General features: G+C 61.7%; 1 protein-coding gene across 3 annotated transcripts; it reads right to left on the minus strand.

The window, feature by feature from the left end:
• Window positions 1-2,255: 2,255 nt before the first annotated feature.
• TFEB (transcription factor EB) lies at window positions 2,256-21,079 on the minus strand. 3 transcript variants are annotated; one of them, XM_074564391.1, is made up of 9 exons: window positions 20,748-21,079; window positions 7,686-7,930; window positions 7,348-7,602; window positions 7,178-7,258; window positions 6,365-6,485; window positions 6,132-6,188; window positions 5,596-5,671; window positions 5,276-5,423; window positions 2,256-4,939 (listed from the first exon to the last, which is right to left on the minus strand). In XM_074564391.1, the coding sequence occupies exons 2-9, from the start codon at window positions 7,878-7,880 to the stop codon at window positions 4,499-4,501; spliced, it is 1,374 nt and encodes a 457-aa protein (XP_074420492.1). In that variant the 5' UTR covers window positions 7,881-7,930; window positions 20,748-21,079; the 3' UTR covers window positions 2,256-4,498. The 3 variants fall into 3 exon arrangements, with proteins under 3 accessions (XP_074420492.1, XP_074420493.1, XP_074420494.1); XM_074564392.1 differs by lacking the exon at window positions 20,748-21,079 and adding an exon at window positions 15,582-15,981; XM_074564393.1 differs by lacking the exon at window positions 20,748-21,079 and adding an exon at window positions 12,301-13,365.
• Window positions 21,080-21,663: the final 584 nt, after the last annotated feature.

Below are 21,663 nucleotides of genomic sequence, written 5' to 3' on the forward strand. Positions count from 1 at the left end.
GGGGGGTGTCCCCCGGGTGTCCCCCCCGCGCAGGACACGCGTGGCTCACGCCTCCGCCCGACCCCCGGCTCTCACCCTCCCGCCTCCCACCCCGTCCCCCCCCCCCCCCAAAAAAAAAAAGCCACAACGTCGCGTGGGGCAGCGGGAAAAAGTGCCACAGGCTGCGCGAGACCAGCGGTGCCACCGAGGGATTATGTCATGGGTGGGGGGGACAGAGGGAAGGACCTCCCCCCCCCCCCCCGCCCGGGGTGCAGCACCTGAAATTCCCCCAGTGCGATGGCAAAGGGGCTGCGCCAGCAGCAGCGGTGACCTGCTGCCCGGTCCCCATCCTGCTGCACCATCCCTCCATCCCTGCCAGCAGAGCCCGGCCACAGCTCATCACACCCACCACGGCCACAGCCAACACTCCCTCCTTTTTATATCCCACTTGGAGCCTTGACACCGATTTTTTTTTTTTTTTTTCCGTGGGTGGCTCACAGACTGTAATTAAGAGCCCTTCTCTCCCGCCTGCCCCGGCTCCCGTCTCCAGCAGCTGCTGTTTAAGCGAAGGAAACCCCCTTTCGTCCTCGCTCTCCTTTATTTTTTTTTTTTTTTTTCCTCCCTTCTGAACATAAAGGGATGACAGTGCTCCAAGCCAGGGTCTTTTGCATTTCTGAGTTGGTTCTGTTAATTGGAAGGAGGGTTAAGAATCTGCAAGGTCGTTTCAATCTACATCTGACCTTCAGAGTAATCCTCTATGCCAACACCAGAGCATGTCATTAAAATGAGGCCCTCTACCATATCCCGGCATCCCTTTATTCTCTCCTTGTGCACATTAATTGCTCATAAGTTGATTTGATCTCCCTATTCTGCAAGAAGTAAATTGCCCTCTTATTTCGCCATTTTCATCCTGTTTTCTTAATTAGGCCCTTAAAAATCTCTAGGGCCTCAGCCGGGCCGCAGGCCTCATCCTGGGAATAAATTTTGATCTCAGCCTGATAAAGAGTGAGCAAACCCGGAGATTGAACAATGTCATTCTCCCCCCGCCCTCCCCTCCGTGCTATTCTCTTGACATGAAAAGGCTATCAGTTTTTCTCTGTGTTAATATAGGAAATAATTCACACTTCAGGCGTTGTTCTCTATTTAGTGTTCACACTCCCCAGATAAATCAAATCAGGAATTTTTTTTTTTTTTTAAAGTGTCTGAAACTACTTACTCTTTCTCTCCCCCCGGCCTCCTCGCTCTCTTTTTTCCCCTCCTTCTTCTTTTAATAAAGTTTCCAAGATTAGCCCCTGTGATTTTCCATCCTGGGAAGTCTATTTTAAGGTGGATTTTATCTTCCCCCCCCCCCCCCCCATGTGTCTGTTTAACACCATCACGGAGGGGAGCAAGGGGCAGCAGGAACCTGGCATGTGGCTCCACACAGTGGAAAGCACAGAGAGAGTCTGGAAACGTGGCATGCGATGAGTTTTGCCAGGCAGGGTCTCAGCCAGGAGACTTTGCAAGCCTATTTTTGCCCTTTCTTAAACTGGGCAGGAGGGTCCCCAGCCTGCAGCAGGTTCGCAATCAGGAGGTGGGAATACTCTGGGGTACAAGGGGTCTGGGCACCCAGAAAGGTTTTGCAGCACCCAGGGGTGATGCTAAGCCAGTCCCAGCAGCGAGGAGGGGACAGAAAAGCCCCCCCCAACAGCCCCACGCCCGTTCCAGGTGCCACCCAACAGGTAGGAAACACACCTGAGCTCCTGGGACGGCTCCACCATCGCTCTCACCCAGCACAGATCAGGACGGCCACCGCAAACCCACCCCACTCCTGCCACCGTGCTCAGCCCCAGGGACACAGCTCCTTCTAGCTCTGCTCTCCGGGGCCTTGCGACTATTATTAATTAAGGGGCCAAGCCTGGTTCCAATTAAGCAATCAGCAGATGGGTCAGCACCTCACAAGTCCCAGCTGTGCACAGCACCAGCAGCTGTGGACCTCCCCGAAGCACCTGGCTGTGGGGCTGGCACTCCTCCGGAGGGACCCCAAAAACCCCAAACCACCCTGGGACCGGCTGAATGGGGTGCTTCTCCCCTTCTACTGCACCAGGCTTTCCTGCAAAAAAAAAAAACCAAAAAACCCAGCTCCCCAAATCCAGGGCAGCCCCCCTGCAAGATGGGGATGCTGCCACATCCCAGCCTTCGAGCATCACTGGGGGAAAGCGGCTCTGGGTGCTTTCAGTGCCCTGACCCTCCCTCCTCCGGCATGAGAAGAAACAGCCCACGCTGCAACTCTCCGGCATGTTGTAAATAAATATATTTTAATGATTCTTCTTCCATTCCAGTTCATTCTTTTATACATTTATTTATAAAACAGTAGTAAAATTTTTTAATCAGAGCACAGTGCATTAAAAATAGAAAAGAAAAATAAAACAAACAAAAACCCCAAAAGATTAAAAAAATAATAATAATAATAATAATAATAATAATCCACAACTGGTTACTCGCGGCTGGGGGAGACGCCACGTCTCGCGCTGAGCAGCGGACGGTGCTCTGCCTGCTGGTGCCAGGAGCAGGGCAGAGGGTCGCGCACCCCAGCCAGCCCCGCGCGTGTCGTGTACCACCAGCGAGGGCCCAGCGCAACCACCATACGGTCACGATAATCCCAAGCGACCCAGGATTTCACATGCCCGCCCTGAAGCGCCCCCGGAGACCCTCCGGTGTCTGCAGCCCCACAGATCACCCACGTCTATAGGCACTCAGCACAGCGTATGGGGTGCTGCCGCCCTGCCGGGGGGGATTATTCTCTTTACAGGCACTAACGGCAGTGCATGAAGGATGCCAAGGCCTCCCGTGAACGCGCAGCCCCAAACCCACACAGCCCCGCGCCCCGATGCCCCCTCTGCTGCCCTCCCTGCACCCCTGTGGGGCAGTGGCCAGACCCTGCCCTGTCCCGATGCTCCAGGACATCCCGTGTCCTCCCTCCTCCTTTCCCCCGCTCTCCTCCCCACCTTCTGCACTTCCCCGCACCCTCACATCCCACAGGCACCTCTCCGGGGGGGGCACCGGGGCTGTCCCCCACCTCGCAACCCCCAATCCAGCCGCGATGGAGCATGTTTGTCCCTCCTTGGCTGGGCTTTCCCCTGGCGGTCCCAACCCTGTGACATCCCCCATCCTTGGTCCAGGATGGGGTCCACCCAGTGACACCCCCATCCCTGCGCAGGCTCCCAGCCACCTCGCCACAGCTTCCACGGCCCGGGGGAGAGCGATGCTGTGCTATAGCGCGGGATCGCAAAGGGGTCTCCTCTCCCCAGCCTTGCCTCCTCTCCCTGATAAAATCCGTACGGTATTTTCCCTGTGAACAGCGTCCCCCTCCCCTGCCCAGCTCCCTCCCCACCACCAGCCGGGCTGAGGAGGCAGGAGGCGGTGCAGAGCCCAAAGCAGCTCCCCATCACCGAGCCACCCCGGCTGGGGAACGAGCTGGTGACACCGGGAAGAGAAATAAACCCCGCGAGCCAAGGGCAGAGAGCGGCAGCTCAGGTTTGGCATCGGTACAAACCATCTCCTGGTCCCCAGCCTGGACCTCCACGCCCAGATGTGGGGCAAGACATCCGCTTTCAACGAGTATCCCCAAAAAAAAGCGTAAAGACCCTTTATCTTTCCACCTGAAGAGCTGAGGGTTGGCGTTACGGGGCAGAGGCACCTCTGCGGGGATGTCTCGAGGGAGGCTGAAGGTCACCCAGCACCATGAAGCCCTTGTCCAGAGGCCAGCGATGTTTTGGAGGTGCTGCCAAACCCCGAGGGGATGTCCCCCCGCAAGGGCAGGGTCACAGCAGGGGGTTGACTGAGCATCAAACACCCCGTCCTGGCCGTTTTGGAAGCCCTCAACCTTGACCCAAATTCGTAGCCTTGGACCCAGCTCCCTCAGACAACATCCCCCATGCCCCGTGAATTAACTCGCTCCAATTAACACCTCCTGCCCTGCGACACAGAGAGGCAGTGGGTGCTCCGAGGAAGGAGGAACCGTGAAGGAATTGGCACCGTGAAGCATCCGCAGGGCTGGGAGGCCACCGCTGGGGAAGACTCCTTGGGAACATGGAGTCCCGGAGCGGGGCAGCAAGGAGGCAGCAAGCCAGACAAAAAGCTCTGAGCATCGGCCCTCTCCTCCCAGGGACCTGAAGGCTCCCGCTCGCTCCGGCTCCGAGCCAGCACCCTGGGGATGGGCTTCGGTCCGGGAGGGTTTCGCTGAAAGGCAAAGCAACCGAGAACACGCTCCCGGGCTGGGGAACCTGCAGTCAGGCCAACGCCACAGCAAGCCAAGAAGTTCCGTTCCAGCTCCTGGCAAAAAAAAAAAGCTTGCGAAAGACACGGCGGTACCCGGCGAGCCTTGATCCGAGACCCCCCGTTGCATAGAGAAAAGGTACTCCTATGTAGATTCAAGTGCGCAGCAGGACGGGCTCCTCCCGTGAGAAGAGCGCCCTGTAACTTCACTAACCAAACTTGAAGGTCCAGTCCTTGACCCCAGCGTCGGAGCAGCTCCTCGTCACAGCATGTCTGCATCCTCCATGCTGAAGCTGCTCCGGCGACTGCTGGCCTTGGAGGCCTCCGGGGACATGGCCGAGAACAAGGGGTCAGAGGCCAGGGGCAGCATGGTGTCCTGCATCAGCATCAAGTCCAGCTCCTTCTTGGATAGGGATGGGAAGGAAGCACTGTGGCCGGGCTCCAGGCTGTCCGGGAAGCCCCGGGAGCCGTCATCGAAGCTCAGGCTGTGGGTAAAGTCCAGCTGGTGGTAGGGAGACTGGGGTGGTGGAGGCAGCGCCGCCTGCGGCTGCGATTCAGGGTCCGGAGGTGGCAGCAGTGGCTCCAGCGTCCCCTCGTCACTGCCGGCTTCTTGCTTGACCACCTGCTGAGCCAGCTCGGCTACGTTGACACCCGAGGGCGAGGAGGTGGGCAGCCCGTGGACACGCGCCTGCATCTCCAGCTCCTGCCAACAGAGCACAGGAGGTCTTTGGTGGGGACGTCGCGCATGGGGACACGGCACATGGGCATCCACGGAGGTGGCAGGGACAGAGGGACCAAGAAGCTCACAGCGAAGGAGCCCATGGAAGAGGCGAAGGATGGAAAACGGTGACCCAACAGGTCAACAACACTCGCTGTGGTGACCTGAACCTCAGATGTCCAGTTTGTCCGATGACTTTCCTGGTGACTCGACAGCCATGAGAGGGAGGAGAGCCCCTGCCCGTCCCCTCCACGGGACAGGAGCGAGCTGGTCGTGGGGCTGGAGTAGAGCGGAGGGAGGGAAGAGCACAGGGAAGCTCACCTGGATGCGGAGCAGCAGCTGCTTATTTGTCATCTCCAGACGCCGCGAGTGATTCTCCAGGTCTCGTGACCTCTGCAAGTCCTTCTGCATCCTCTTGATGTAGTCCACAGACGCCTTCAGGATTGTCCCTTTGTTCCAGCGCACGTCCCTGCGGTGCAGGATGGAAAAAGAGATTGCCACCTGCATGCCACCAACGTGTCCCCTCAGCCCTGCTCCACCAAAAAGCCCCTCTGCAAGCATCGCTGGCCCCATGGCCGAGCGTCGAGCAAACCCACAAGACCCACAGGTACCCCAGCCCCACGGAAACCACTGATACGTACAGGTCGTTGGCCTTGGGGATCAGCATCCCCAACTCCTTGATGCGGTCGTTGATGTTAAACCTTCGCCGTCTCTCGACTGCAGGGTGAGAAGAGAGGGAAGGAGGTGAGGAAGCAGCTGGAGCAGCTCCATGTCCCACAGCCCCCACCGGCCACGCTGCTGCTCCCGGCTCGTGGGGCTGGGAGCCACCGTCATGCCCCGGACAGATCCTCCGGAGTCGGGGAGCTCAGGATGAGAAACCTCTAGGGACAACGGTTTGGCACCTTGCTCTCATCCATCCCCCCGGCTGGTCTGACCTTCCCCCAGCGCTAACGAGAAGGACAACAGGGTCTCTCCTGCACCGCAGGCATTTTGCAGAGCTGGGAAAGTGGGAGCCATGGCAGGGGGCTGGGGGGGTATTTCCTGAGGATGAGGTGAGAGGGGAAGGGGGACCCGGCTTGGAAAGAGGGGGAACGAGGATGAAGAGTGATGGGGAAAGCGCTGCAGGGGTGGGAGAGGGAAAAGCATGCAACCCATGGGCAGCCATCACCAAACTCACTCAGGTTGTGATTGTCTTTCTTCTGGCGCTCTTTTGCCAGGGCTCGGCTCTCGGCATCTGCAACGGAGACCCACAACGTCACCCAGACGGGATGAGGCTTCATCTCGCCCCACGAGCATCCCAAGCTGGTGTCGGAGCACCCCAGCATCCCCCAGAGCCGCCCTCCCCACCCGCGGGGACAGGGCAGCCCCGGCCAGCTTTGGTACTCGCCGTCACCGGGGCCGGGGACATACCTGTCAGCTCTCTCTTCTGGGTGAGGTCGGCAGGGCAGGAGCTGCTGGTGACACCTACGAGAGAGGCCGTCACCTGGGGGTCCCCGCTATAGACATTCATGTGACTGCTGGACATCGGCAGCTGAAAACCAGAGGGACAGGCGGGTTAGCTCCATCCGGGGCCAGGGGACCGGGGCTCAAGCCCAGCTGCTTGGCCTCTGGGATGCGCGCGCGTAGCCCAGGCAGGTGTAATTGTCTTCCCGGGCCCTTAAACCAGCTATAATCAGAGCAGCAAAGAAAACAGGACTTCAAAGGGCGCAGCTGATCCCCTCCCACGGCCAGCATCTAAAATAGGGCAGATGAATCACATCCGAGAAGGGCTCGGCAGGATGAATCCCACTGGGAGGCACAAGCTGCCGTATGGATCCGACCCGGGCGACGGTGCCGCTCTGAGCAAGCTTCTGGCTGGGAAACCTCTCCCGGCATCAACGTCCCCCCACGTTGCAGCGGACCCTTGGTCCCTCCCCACACCCCTCTCTCGTCTCTCCGGCTTTTTATAAGGGCTCCCAACTGTCATTAAAGAGGAAAAGAAGCTGAAGAACTGGCTCTTGCAGTTGCAAATGGGAGATCTCGCTGCCTCCCTCTCCCAGCCCCAGGGACACCCGTCCCAGGGATGAGGCTGGGTTGGGCTGGCACCTGGGCATCGCTGCAGGGATGTGGCAGGACACGTCCCCTCTGTGCCACCTCTGTCCCTGCAAGCATGGGGCTGCGGGACCCCCAGGCCACCCTCCCTCCCAGGCTCTGACCTCTTCCAAACGCGCATCAGAGACTCACTGTGTTGGGCATGTGGACTTCGGGGTTCATATAGCCCAAAACGTCATCCAGGCGCATGATGTCATCAATGACCTCATCAAACTGAAAGGGAAAGGCGTAAGATGCCAGTGGGTTTCTTTGCCCTTTCCAGCACCTTTGCCACCCCCGGCAGCCCGGTGGCACCTCCTCACCTCCCGCTCGGGGTTGGAGCCGATGTTGAGCATGGCCATGGGGCTGTTGGGCGCACTGTTGCCCGCCGAGGAGGACATGACATGGCCGGGTCGGACACCGGGGGACGCGGCGGGTGGTGGCTTGGGAGAGTGGCTGACAGGGCTGACATGGGCAGCAAACTTGTTCCCGTAGGTTTCGGAGAGATAAGCCTGAACCTTCTTGTCCCGTGACTTCTGGAGGTGGTATGTGGTGGGGTTCTCCAGGTAGGACTGAACCTGCGAGGCGACAAACCATCAGGGATCTCCCATACCCCTCTGTCCCCGGGGAAGGGGGGGACACCACCCGCCCGGCACTGTACCTTGAGGACCTCTCCGGGCACGGGTGGTGGGGACTGGTAGTGGACGGGGGTGTTGATGGCCGGGGTGGAGGCCACCGGCATCCGCTGCTGCTGCATGTAGTTCATCATCATCTGCTGCTGCATGCGCTCCCTCTCCGCCTCCTGCTGCGCTTGCTGCTTCATCAGCTCCATCCGCAGGCCGATGCGGGACGCCATGGTGCACCAGTGGGGGGGGACACGGGCGCCCGCCGGGCACGGAGGTGACCCTGAGAAGAGGACACGGCACATCAGCAACAGGGAAACTGAGGCACAGGGAGGGAGCAGACATCCCAGAGCAGCTGTACCAGGACGATCGCCCTAACGCCAGATGGACGGGTCTGCCCTCCTGCCGCGACTCCCTGCCATGCCACTGCTCTCCCTGGGGACAGCCAGGACACCCCAGGGAGGGGACAGGGTGGGCAGGGAGTAGCCGGGACCCCCGTGCCCAGCGCGCTTGGACTCACGTACCGCTGGGTTCAGCTGGAGCGTGCTTTGAGCCACCAACTTCCGAAACACCGGAGCAAAGCCAGAAGGACCAGGAAAAAAAAACAGAGCCCCAGAGCGGAGCGAAAGGGAAAGAGAAAGCAAGGGAAGAGCAGGAAGAAAAGGCCGGCGGGTGCCAGGAGCCGGAGGCAGGGTTTAACCCTCAGCCCGGCTTCTCCGAAACCGGCGCAGGAAGAACAACACGGCTTCTGTGCGGGGCCGGCACGCGAGCGCGGAGGCGGGGGGAGGCGTGCGAGGCCCCCGCACCGCACAGACCGGCCCTTGTTCCCCCGTACAAAGGGGACGGCGGCCCGTGGAGGGGGGGAGAGGATGCCGGGGCGAGGGGAGATGCCCTACCCGGACTCTGCGGGGCCACGATGATGGTTTTCCATGGGGCTGGTTTCCCACGCGGGGCTGGGCTGGGGATGCGGGAGATGTTTACAGGATGGGGGTCTGGATCACAGCATCCTCAGGGCAGGAGGGAAAGCGGAGCACAGGAGCCAAAGCAAACGCTGCCAGGGGAACAGACAGGAGCCAAACACTGGGGGTTTGCTCTGCGGCGGCGTAACCAGACAAATCTGGAGGGTTTTGCTATTTAAATACAATGTGTAATTGCAGACAAAGGGGCCACGGTGGATACAACGCACCAGGGTTTCGGCGAGGCATGATACACAGTGCCACGCAATATCCTAAGGGGGAAATTAAATCAAGCCAGCATGGACAGAAATACGATTACATGGATCAAGAGCCAGCTATTGAACGGCAAGAGGAAGGTAATTAATTAGACATGGTGGCCCATCTAAAGGGGGATGGGAGAAGAGGAGCCTGGGACAGTTATCAATCGGAGCTTCGTTAAGACAGCTGTCACAAACGGCCTCAGAAGAGGGCACAGGGGGACAACACTTGAGAGAAGCAACAGCAGAGCCCCGGAAAGGGACTCAGTGACACCGGGGACAGCCTGCAGCAGATGAAACAGGGCCGAAGGGGGATAAACCGCAGCCGATGCACACGGGGGATGTAATAACCCCAAATCTTCAGGGCAGGGTGAGAGGGAAAGCCTCCAGAGCTGTGAGGAGATGGGATGGGGGTTGGATTAGATGATCTCCAGAAGTCCCTTCCGACCCTACCAATTCTGTGATTCTGTGATGAGCCGCCGCGGCGTGGAGGAACCGGCCGTGCTTGGCGAGCCCAGCTCATGCCACAGGGACAGGGTGAGGCACCAGGGCACCAGGAGACAGAGGTTTTTGAGGAGCTTCAAGCACCGGGGGAGAGCGGGAAAAGAGATCTCAAGCCGTGCACGGGAAACTCTGCGGTCAGCCCCCGTGTTTGCCAGGGGGATCCGGGCTCTTCTTAGGAAGGGCAGCCGGTACGTGGGGGATGGAGGGTGTCACGTGAAGCGTGCCGAGGCATAGTCACCCATGGCACGGCACCCGCTCACCCACGCCAACCCTGGTCCCACCGCCCTGCCTGGCTCCAGGACCCCCCCGGCTGCTCCCTTATAGAAAACAGGGGTGGGGGGAGCCGAAAGCGCTGCCCTCTCCCCCGGGAAACTCCAGAGAAGGGGAGCTGCCGAGGGCAAGGATGGGGAAGGGTGGCCAGAGCCGGGCCCGATATGGAGAGAGGGGAAATTAGGTCAGGTTTAAAATAACCCGCTTGGTTCTGCTTGGCTTCCCCCCCGCCCCCCGAAACGCCGGGCGGCTTCTGCTTTCGGTCTGAGTCAGCCCCAGCGGGTGGGAGGGAGGAAGCTGGAGGTGGGAAAGGATGGGGACCCAACCGGTATCACGGAGCAGGTACCCCATCCCAGGGGAACGCATTCCACCCCGCCACCCCTTGGCGCAGGGCGGGCAGAAATAAAGCACGCAGAACAGCAGCTCCATCCGGGATGCCTGTTATTCCTGGGAAGGTGAAAGGTGTTGGCATCCTGGGATGCTAACTGGGATGTTCGCGTGCCGGGTAAAGCACACCCAGGGGCTTTCCCGCTGAGCCGGAGCCGTTCCCATGCCAGGGGCAGCCCCAGCCTGGTCCCTGCCTGGAGGGGACCCTGGGGAGGGTCCATCCCGGTGCTCGGGCAGTGGTTTGCCCGGCTCGGAGCTGGCAGCGTGGCCGGCCAGGGCATACCCAGGCATTGGGTTTCCCATCGGATGCTGCCAGGGCACCTGCTGGGTCAACGTCCCCATCGGTCACGGAAAGGGAAGAGCAGGGGAGGGGAGGGGGGAAGGCAGTGGGAGGCCCCGGGTGGGCGATGGAGCCACGGGAAGGCGATGGGGAGGGAGAAGAGGGGCTGAAGGGCAGGAAGGCAGGAGGAAGCAGGGAAAGGGTGGACGGCCCCAGCAGCTCTCCACACCCTGACTCCACCTTTCCTGTCCGGAGAGTGGGGACTGGCAGCAGGGGGGACAACAGGGTGGCTTTTCCATGCCTGGAACAGCTCTCAACCCCCTGCCCATCGCCGACCATCGGCAGGAGAAGCCGTGGAGCCGGGCTGATCCTGACCCTGTCTGCAGCCCCCAGCTCCATGGCGGGGTCCAAAGCACAAGCCAGGAACACAGGGAAAAGGGATGGATTTCTCAAAGGAAACTCCGAAAACCCCGCACCCCTGCCTCCTTCGGGTGGGGGGAAAAAAGTTAATCCCACTTCATTGCAGGACCACATCCTAAAGCCAGAGCAGGTCCTGGAGTGAAAACCACCCCCCCGGGTGCTGGGGGGCTCCATCAGCGCCTGGGGCTCCACCACCACACACCAGACCCACCGCCGGGACAACGCGCGGGGCCGGAGCCAGGGAATTAATCTCCCTTCGAAATATCTCCGCTGCTATTTAGCGACGCGGTTATTTCTGGACCTTTCTTGCTTTTCCTCTGGGGGTGTTATTTTCAACAAGAGCCCAACGTGCCCTCCCCACAGCAGGGTGGCACTCGGGGGTGGAGGATCCCCGGTGGCACCCAGAGCTGCCCTGACACCAGCTCATCGTGTCCCCCCCCCCCCCGCAGGACTTTGCATGGCCCTGAGCTGTCCCCTGTCCCCGCGGGGCCCTGCGGCACTGCAGCCCAGGCTGCCGACGGAGTTTGGAAAGTGTATTTTCTGCAGCGACACCAGGTCCTGCTCCGCAACACACGGGGCTGGGCTGACACAGGACCCGCCACGGAGAGCCAGCGTTGGGCACCCAGTGCCACCCCGAAGGGACAAAACAGCCGGAGCCACACCGCCATCCCCGCACCCATGCGGCACCCCACCGCCGCCTCGCTGCGCCCAGGTGTGGGTTAGAAATAAAAGCTGCCCTGAAGCAGTTTCCAGAATTAGCCCCTGCGAAATACGGGATCGCGTTACCCTCCCTGCGCGGCCCACGGCGGGGAAGCGGCACCCCGCGCCACCCGTCCTGCCAGCAACCTACGGGCACACGCACACACATACAGAGCAAGTGCAACACAAATCCTGCTGCCCTGCGTTGAGGACCTGTCCACCTGCCCACCCCCTCGAAAGCTGGAGGGAAAAGAGGGGAGCGATGCCCCGCTCGGCCCCAGAAACGGAGCTGAGAACCCCCAAACTCATCGCACCAAGGAGCCGCCCGCCCTCTGTGTTTATTTCCCGGGCGATTGTGGCCGTTTATGAGCGGAAAAATCAATCAGCGGCTTGAGCCGGGAGCGGGGACCCCCCCAGGGAAGGAGGGTAGCCGGGGTGGGGGCCGTGCCACCCGCCGCTCCGGGCTGCTTCATTGATAACCAAGAGGGCAGCAAAAAGGAAAAAGAGAAGAAAGAAGTGAAAACAGCTCTGCTTCTTGCTACTGGCAGCAAGCACCCGCCGAGCCTTCCTTCCTTGTTTTTCATTTTCAAATACCACTGGGGGGGGGGGGGGAGGTGAGACGTGGGGGCGGCGAGCAAGGGACCCCCAAAATATCCCAGCCCGGGCAGGGCAAAGCACCCAAAGCCGTTTTGGGGCAAGCAATGGCCAGCTGGGTCCCGCAGCCGGGAGCCCAGCGGAGTTTGGCTCTCTGGACCGGACGGCACCGAGCTGCCAGCCCGCCAGGCACCCGCAAAGCCCCCCCATGGGTGCCCGCAGCCCGGGGACGGGCTCCGCTGCCACCCCGTTGTGCGGGGAAAGGGGACGACGGGACTGGGGTTACCTGGGCACGGGACGGTGGGGCCGGGGGGGCTTCTGGGTGCCAGAGCCTGTGGGTCGCAGCTCCTCCGTGCTCCTCGCTGAGGCCAGCCCGGCTCCTGCGCCGGCCCCGCGTTTCCTCATTTTCAGGACTTTGCTTTTAATGCAGCAGAGGCCGCGCAGGGTGCAGGCGGGGTGGTTGGGGGGGCGGAGGGGGGGGAAGTTGCAAAAAAAACCTCCAAACCTGCTTGTTTTTCTCACTGCAGCGCAAGAGTTAGCAATTGAGCTGAGAAAAAGAAATAGATGCTGCCGGCAGACTCTCCGGGCTGCCCGAGCCCCGGCTGGGTCTGCCCCATGGCGTCCCCCCGGGAGCTGCCGGCAGCGCTGCCTGCGGTGACATCCCTGCCTGCAAATACACAGAGGGACAAAAGCTGTCCCTCTGTCCCTCCGGGTAAGGTGGCACGCAGGGATCCCTCGCCCTCCCTACGGCTGGAGTGGGCGCACAACAAGCACCAACATTACACAGCTGGATCCGTCCCCGCACGCTGCCGGGCAGCACACGGGGTCCCTCCGGCACCCACAGCCGGTGCCCGCTGGGACGGCGATGCCAGTGCTGACCAGCACCAACCAGGATGGCGATGGCAAAGCCAGGGGATGACAAGGATGCCTGTGTGATGCCCCACGCCGCTGGCACAGTGCTGGGGACCCCCCTTACCCCCCTCATTGTGCAAACCCACTTTTTACCATCACCCCTTTGCACCCATGCTGGATGTGCCACTGTCCCAGCAGGTCACTCCCCCAGGCTGGGCCAGCGAGCCGCTGCTGTGCCACCCCACCAGCAATGCGGCTGGCACCCATCCGCTCCTGGCCAGCTGGGACTGGTCCCTCGGGGCACTCGCCCTGACTTGGCAAGGCCACTGCAGGGGTGATTTATGCCATGCCAGCGTACCCGTGGTGTCAGGGGTCTGGTAACGACACCGGCACCCAAGCGAGGAAGGACCCCTTCATCTTCATCAGCACGCTGAGGACCACGGTGCCCAGTTGGCAGCCCCAGAAAGGGGCAGTGGGACAGGGTCTGATCTGGGGTTGCAGGATGGGATTTCTCACCTTTAGGGTGGCCAAACGCTGGCAGCGGAGCAACCTCCATCCTTGGAGACCCTGATCTAAGCCCAACGTTGGCCATGCTTGTGCCAAACCACAGGTTCCAGAGGTCCCATCCAGCCTATGCCCCTCTGGGATGAGGATGGGGTGGTGGGAAAGGGGCAGGGGGGGACCCATTTCCAACCCCAGAGAGCAACAGTGCCCTCCCCATCACCCACCCGTGATGGGTCGGGCAGGAGACGGGTCGGGCAGGTGGATGGTCAGAGCCACCCCAGCCCCGTCCAGAGGCACCTTCCCCGCGCGGCGAGCACGCAGCCCTGAAAGGGAGAAGGAGAAGGCGGAGGGACTTGGCAAATAAAAGCCGGGGTCAGTTGACAACATCAGGCAGAGACTGAGTCACCGGGACTGTTTTTAGCCCCGGCATCCCAGAAACGTGGACCACGGCGTTGTTACCAGGCGCTTGGGTCAGAGGCCGAATGTTTTCCCTTCCATGCGTTAAATACCGCCCCTGGAAGTAGCCCAGGTATCCAGCACAGTAAAAACATTAACGTTTTCCTGTATGACGGCAGGACCCTGGCTAAAGTGGTCCCCAAACTGCCCAGGTAAGCTTGCCTCGCCAGGGAGGTGTCAGGGACCCGGCGGAGGGAAAAGCATCAGTCCCTGGGTACCAAGAGCCCGGGCTGAGTGTCCTTTGTCACAGTGTCACCCCCAGGGCAGAATAAATGGGGTGCCTAAAAAAGCACCCCTGGTTCTGGCGGTGCCAAGGGATATCCATAAGAGCCCACTTGTGCGTGGCAGCCTTCTGCAACGCCTCTCCCTCACCCCAACAAGCCACTTCCTCACCCCAAAAAGCCCCTTTGCCCAGCGTGGCACAGCTCGGAGACGGCACACACGCCATCACCTCAGCTGGGCACGGCCGGTGGAGGATGGCACCCACGGGCCAGATCCGGGTGCAGCCCCAGGAGAAGGGCTGGGGGAGGGGTGGGGGGACCATCGGGACCCCACCACGGTGGGGCTGAACCCAGCTCCACGATGGCTCCAAACCGGAGCAAAAGCCCTTCCCGCAGGGTGGTTGGCACGGATGCAGGAGCCCTGATTGAAACATCACTGTCCGACTGACCGCCCGGGGAATTCACAGCCCGCCAGCGCAAACAGCCCGAGCCGACAAGTTCCTGCCCTCCCCTCCCACCCCCCCACCCCCACCCCGCAATTAAAAATAAAAGTGTTAACAGGCAGAAGGACGTTCCTGGGGCGAGGACGAGCCAACGGCAGTGCGGGGAGCGGGGACGCGCGGCGGCCGCAGCCCGGCACCACACGGGGCTGAGTGATTAATCAGCCCCGTATCGCGCCCGCCTTTCAGCGGGGAGGCGAGGAGAGGCGCGGGGTGACCTTGGAGGGGCCTCGGCCGCGCCGGCGGGGAAGGGCGCGCGGCCGCACCGTGTCCCCCTCACCTCGGCAAAGGTCACGCTCCTAAGTGCACCGGAGAGAGCCAGGAGCGCACAACCCTGCGGCCAAAGAGCAAACCCCGTCCTGCTCCAACGCGAGACGACGCCAAACAACTCGTGTGTTGGAGTTTGGTTTGTTTTTTTTTTTTTTTTTTCAAATAACCGCATAAATGAGCACTAAGGGGAACGGGCAGGATGGCACCACCCCTTGCCCCCAGCTTGGCTGCAGCAGGACAGATGCAACGCACCACAGCACCGGGATTTAGAGGCATCGCATGACCCAAAATCCTAGAAATCAGCCCGGAAAGTGGGGACGGCTCAGCAAAACCAGCCCTTGAGGTCCATGTGCCCCAAGTTCACGGTGCCACTTGCCGCCTGCACAGCTCTTCGCTGCGGAAGGTGCGAGGTGACAGCCCCACGTCCCCCCCGGTGCCGCCCCCATCCCTCCTCCCTCCCTCCCTCCATGGCCCCGTGCTGCTGGAAGGAGGTAATATTTATAAATACGCCGTGTCCAGCCCCCAGCGCCCGGCCAGGAGGCTTCTCAGAGGTGGATTTCATGTAACCGTACCGCAGCCAGCAGCCCCAGCGCCGCAGACACCCCATCCATGGGAGCCGCAGCTGTTCCCCGTCCCCAGGAATAAACAAGTTGGGGACAGCCTGTGACTTGTCCTCCCAAACAGCCCCAGGACTCTCCCCACCAGCGTCCCGGCCCCAGCAGCACCTCTCACGCCCGAGGGAGCGCCCAGCCTTCACCGCTTACCCGCAGAGGAGAGGTTTCTCCTCTCCCCTCCTCTCCCCCCGGCTCAGCCCAGCGCTTTCCTGCTCCGTGAAGGTCAAACTTGGCTCTCGGGAGCCCCCGCTGCCAATCCAGCCCCTGTCCTGGCACCGTGCCGGTGCAACCGGGTCAGGTCCTCGCTACGGGTGCTGCCGCCTCCCTGGCACGGGTTATGCCGGTTTGACCATGAAGGAGCCCAGAGGCATCTTCCCACCAGGCTGGGTTTTCTCCAGGCATGATCTTCGCCTGTCCCGAGCCTGGAGCAGGTCCCTGAGGAGCGGGGACGGGGCTGAGCATGGCACCCACCCTGCTGCAGATAAGGCTGAGCCCGCTGGCACCCAACCTCCTCTCCTCCTGCGGGATTTGCAAGCCAGGAGTGGGGAAACACTCCCTGTGTGCCGGGATCCCGCTCCACCAGCCTGACCCGGCTGCAGCTCCCTCCTCATTTCCCCCTAAAAATTCCCCACCCCATGTGATTCCCTCAAAATCTCAAGGAAACAGCCAGACCTGCTGCCATTCCTTGTCCCTGAGGCTCCAAAAAGTCCCCTGCCCGTCCCCAAGCTCATTGCCAGCCATTGCCACCAAGATGTCCCAGCCTGGACTCTGCACCAGGGAGCACCCGCAGCCCCTCCGATGCGGCGCGGGGGGTTCTGAAGGTGCCCAGGTCGGGTCCCCCCTTGGCCCTGCTGATTTTGGCACCTGGGTGCTACGGCAGCAGCTGCGCAAACTGTGCCGGAGGTTCAGCCGCGCGCTGAAAGGAGAATTTACAGCCGAAGTGGAGTCCCTGGATAACGCTGAGCTGGGGCGCGGCGATGGGAAACCTTCGGCTTCGCAACTGTTTAGATGAGAAGTAAATCACTTTCACTAATAGCGTGCATGAATGGGAAGGAAAAAGAGGGATGTAACCGGCAGGGAAGGAATGTTGCCTGGGCGTTTCAGGTTTAGCTGGAAAGAAAGTTGCTCCGATTTAACTAAAGGAGGGGATTTAAGCAGAGGGCAGGGTGTGGGGAGTTGAATGCACTTGTAGGAAGGGTGACAAAACCCTGGGGGCAATTCTTAGAAGAGTCTTTAAAAATAAGATGGCACAGCCGCCTTGCAAAGCCTGGGTACCTGCAGTACCTGGGGGGCTGGGGTGGGATGGGAAAGACCTTGAACCCTCCCCAGGCGACCCCGTCCAGGCCAACACACCCACCATCGCTGCAGATCCCCTGGGCAACCGCAGCGTCCACCTCCACACTCCCGCTCCCAGCCCCAAAATGCACCTACCCCCCCAAAACCCCTCCCGAACCGCCCGCTGCGCCTCCAGAAATGAAGCATCCCCCGTTTCCCAGGGTGCTGCCAAGCTCTGCCTCCATCCTACGGACCTACAGCACAACACAAGCTCCCAGTGGCCAGGATTCGGCCCCATGCCATCCTCCTGGGACACATTTTACCACCCTACCCCCCCGCCACAACACACCAAGTGCTTCTGGCGAGGTCCTTGCAGGCAGCCCCGCTCACCCGTCGCTCGGGGCTCGGCCCTCGCATGCTCTTCCTCTGCCTGCAGGGAAATTTTGTGGTTTCTTTACTCTTTTTTTCTTTTTTTTTTTTTTTCTCCCAATTTAATATTTATAGCTTTGCTCCGCTGGCTGTTTGTTCAGCAGAGAGCAAGGGGGAAGACGGTTGGAGAAGGGACGGCTTCTTCAAAGGCAGCCGCCAGCATCGGCTGGACAGGACCAGAGCTGGCATCGGTGCCGGGATCGCGCCCGTCGCTCCCGGTTTTCTCAGCAATGTGCCACCCCCAGCCAACACCTGGGTCTACTGGGAAAGCGAGGAGCAGGAACTGAAGCTCATCCTAGGGCTCGACCTCCTGCATCCCTGGCCTGACCGCCCTACGTGCGTGCAAATCCGCCTGGAAAACCCAAGTGCCGACCCTGCGGCGGGGCAGGACCTTGCAACGCATACGGGGAACCATCGGGGCTCTTCTGGGCATACCAGTGGTGGGGGGGAAAAGATGAGCACGTATTTCCTGCCTGCGAGCTCACGAAGAGATCACCCTTTTCATCCCTCCAAGCGTTGTACCGCCAGTGCCATCCCCTGCTTCAGCTGCGAGGGTGACAATGATGGCAGCTCACCCCGGGAATTACGGGCTGGCGGGGGATGCTCCCCGGCCGCCTCCGCACCGGGACTGCACCATGGCTCGGCAAAGCCCGAGCTGCTGCCTCCCCCGGCCTTGCGGAGGTGATGCCACCGCAGAAAGGCCACCACGGGATGCCCTCCACCCCACACGTCACCCCTCCGAGCAGCCTCTGCTCTTTTACGGGGCTGCGAAGCCTCCAGCGCTGGCTCCCGCGGCTGCGAAACGCTCCGCAGATGTCCCACAGCAAACAGAGGGTCGGGGAAGGTGTCACAAAAAGGCTGCCACCAGCCAACGCCGGCTGCAGCCACGGGATGCCACGATGCTGTCGCGGGGATGTGCCAGCGGCACGGTGTCACTACCAGGCTGCAGGACCCACACTGGGGACACCACACCGGGGACACCGCTGTGCTGGGCTGACCCTGGAATGTTTCCCCCCGACTCCCAGCCCGGTTCCTGTTTGACCAGGGAACGGGATAACCCCACATAGGGCAGTTTGGAAACGGCTCCCTTTCAGCAGGCGCAGCTCAAAGTCCCCCCCCTGCAAAAAACCCCAAACCACAAAGTCCAGCTGTCCCCAGGGACGGAGCCCAGCGGTGACGGGGATGTGCCATGCCCAGCGCAGGGAGAGCTCCATCCCTCCCCACCATCCATCCGCACCCCCCCGGGAAAGGAAGGAGAAACATGGATGCCGGGCTGAGATCCCACGGTGCCATCGCAACATCCAGACCCCAGCACACCCCCCCCCCCCCAGCACCGGGAGAGACCCAGGGAGCCAGAAGGACATTTCTACCCTGGGAACATGTGCTTTTGGCAGGGGGGGCACCCCCGGTGTGGCCTCCCCAGCCCCATTTCCCTGCAGCGGCTGTTCCTCCCCCCACAGGGCTGCGCTGCTCGGGCTTCAGGGCCACCCCACCCTCAGCCCTGGAAATGTCCGTCGTCCCCCCCTCGCCGTGCTCCGATGATTCATCACTTTGTCGCTGCGCACACAGGGCTCTTCCCTTTCCCCGCACCGCCGAAAACCAGCGAACGGGGAAACCTCGTCACGGCAAAGGCGGTAGCGGGGACGGGGAGGGCCGGGGCGGGGAGGGGGGGGACACCAGGAACACACGTGCTGTAAACTCGGCGCTGCGGAGTGTGGAAAAAGAAATAAAGACCTGGCTGGAATCACGACCTCCATCCCAAACACCCGGATGCTGGAGTCGCCCTGTTGCAGCCAGCCCCACCCTGGAGCGGTTTCCTACTGATAAGGGTGGGAGGCAAAGCCAGCATCCCTCGGGGGGGGTAAAGCCAGCATCCTTCGGGGGGGTAAAGCCAGCATCCTTCGGGGGGGGTAAAGCCAGCATCCTTCAGGGGGACAAAGCCAGCATCCTTCGGGGGGACAAAGCCAGCATCCTTCGGGGGGACAAAGCCAGCATCCTTCGGGGGGAAGCAAAGCCAGCATCCTTCGGGGGGAAGCAAAGCCAGCATCCCTCTAGGAGGGAAAACCAGCATCCCCTGGGGGGGCAAAGCCAGCACTTCTTTGGGGGGTCAAAGCCAGCACCCCTCAGAAAACACACCAGCTCCCCTCCACTCAGCGCAGGGTCAGCACATGCCGCTCGCAGGCCCCCTCGGCACCCACCCCTGTAGCCGAAATCTGGTGGTTTCTCAACTCCAGCAGCCCAATTCGCAAACCCCCAGCGGCCCTGGCACGGTTTTCCCCGCCGGAGCCCCCTGCAGCAGGTAGCCACAGGCTGAGCTGCCACCGGCACCCGCAGCAGGGAGAAACCGGCCCCGCTCCCTCCTCCAGCCAGCGGAGCAGCCGTGCATGAAGCCGAGCAAACACTGTAGGGGAAACTAAAAGGGGGGCGAGGGGGGGGGGAAGAAAATAAATAAATCCCCCAAACTCCACACCTTCCCTGTCTGCTCAACTCTCTGCCGTTATATAAAAAAACCCCATAAATAAATCACAAACTCCCCCACGGGCCGGGAACGCGCAGAAGCGCTGCAATTCCTGGAAACAGGCCCTGCTTGTCCCCGGACTTGCATGGGCTTATTTATTTATATTAGAAGAGCACAACAATAACCACCATATTTTCTCTCTTTTTCTCTCTCTTTCTCTCTCTTTTTTTTTTTTTTTTTAAAGGAAATTTCCCCATCATCTGACTCACTCAAGCTTTAAGAGGACATGGGCATGAGGGCTGGTGTAATCCTTCCTGCTTTGCAATTAATTCATGAATATCATTAATCGGCGGCGGCAGGTTAAGTGCAGCCCCCTCCTCCGCCCCCGCCAAACTCCTGCTGCCCCAGAGGACCGAGTTGCGGGGGGCAGGGGGGGGATCCCCTAAAAGCTGCGTGGCGTGTGGTACCCCCACTCTTCCCCTGCCTTTTGCAGACCCCAAAAGCAGCGCGGGGGGGGCGGCCGGCTGGCCGAGGGGGGGACCCACACTCCTGCCCCCTAGGATTTGCACCCTGTCCCACGGGGAAGGCTGCACGGAAACCCCCGTGCAAACCCAGCGCTCGGGGGGGCGGCACCGACGGCTGGAGCATCCGTGCCTCAGTTTCCCCACGCGTGGCGTAAAGGGTGCGGGAGAAACGGGAGGGTTACGCCGGTAAAGGCGACCCGGGGAAGTCCCCTCTGCCTCCCGGAGGGCTCGCAGCCCCCGGAACCCCCGGCCTTTCGGCGGGGGCTCCCGGCCAAGCTGCCGGAAGACCCCCGGACCCCCCCAGCCGGCGGCTCAAGCCCGGCAGCACCGGGAGCAACCGCAGCCCCGGCCCGGCTGGAGCCTCCTGTAAGCGGGGGCCGCTCCCGGGGCCGGAGGGGGACACGCGGGGGGGGGAATCATTATTATTTACACCAAAGGAGGAAAAACAAAAATAAGAAACAGCCCCGCTGCTGCGACTTCAAAGCGCCCCGGGATGGAGCAGGACAACTCCCCCCCGGCCGAGCTACGTCCCGAGAGGGCCCCGCTGCCCGGCTGGCTGCGCCCCCCCACTCCCGGTACCCCCCCGGTACCCCCGTACCCCCCCGGCACCCCCCGCCCCGCTGCACTCACCCGGCGGGGGGAGACGGAACGCCAAAGGTAACGAAGTGGTTCAGCTCGGCTCTGTCCGGCCCGGTTCGGCTCCGCTCGGCCCGGTTCGGCTCCGCTCGGCTCTGTCCGGCCCGGTTCGGCCCCGCTCGGCACCCACTCGTGTCGGTTCGGCTCAGCTCGGCCCCCGCTCGGCTCGGTTCGGCTCCACTCGTCCCGATTCGGCCCCGCTCGGCCCCCGTTCGTCTCGGTTCGGCCCGGCCCGGCCCGGCCCGGCCCCGCCGCTCCCGCGCCGAGGGAGGGCAGCAGTGCCCGCCCGCCCGCCGGCCCGGCCCGGCTCGGCGCGGCACGGCACGGCCCGCTCCGCTCCGCAGCACGCCGGGAGCTGTAGTCCGGAGCGGGGCTGGGCTACCCGCGCCTGCCGGGACTTGTAGTCCTCCGCCTCGGCCGCAGCAGGAGTTTGGGTTAAGGGGTTTCCACCCCCGGAGCGGGTCAGGACGGGGGTGCCGGGGAAGGAGGGGTGAAGGGGGGGCTGTGCCCGGGTCCCGCAGCTCCTTGCACCGGGATCGTGCAGCCCCTTGCACCAGGGTTATGTGGCTTCTTGCACTGGTCGGTGTACGGGTCTTCACACCGGGGTTTTACAGCTCCCTGCACCAGGATCGTGCAGGTCCTTGCACCAGGGACATAAACCATCCACCGGCATCATGCAGCTCCTTGCACAGGGATCATATAGCCCTTTGACCTGGATCATGCAGCTCCTTGCATGGGGGTCATGTGGCTCCTTCCTTGCACCGGGACCGTGCAGGTCCTTGCACAAGGGTTGTGCAGCTCAGAAAGGTCATACACCTTTCACCAGGACCATGCAGCTCCTTGCACAGGGATCATATAGCCCCTTGCACCAGGGTCGCACATCTCCTTGCACCAGGATTGTGTAGATCCT

Source organism: Larus michahellis, chromosome 21, assembly GCF_964199755.1.
Source record: "Larus michahellis chromosome 21, bLarMic1.1, whole genome shotgun sequence".
Classification (NCBI taxonomy): Eukaryota; Metazoa; Chordata; class Aves; order Charadriiformes; family Laridae; genus Larus; species Larus michahellis.

Excerpts from the sequence above, each read along its gene's own strand:
- TFEB (XM_074564391.1), bottom strand. The coding sequence starts at position 7,880 with ATGGCGTCCCGCATCGGCCTGCGGATGGAGCTGATGAAGCAGCAAGCG. Across the intron at positions 7,259-7,347 it reads GCTCCAACCCCGAGCGGGAG|TTTGATGAGGTCATTGATGA; the intron begins GTGAGGAGGTGC and ends TTTCCCTTTCAG. Across the intron at positions 4,940-5,275 it reads AGCTGCTGCTCCGCATCCAG|GAGCTGGAGATGCAGGCGCG; the intron begins GTGAGCTTCCCT and ends CTCTGTTGGCAG.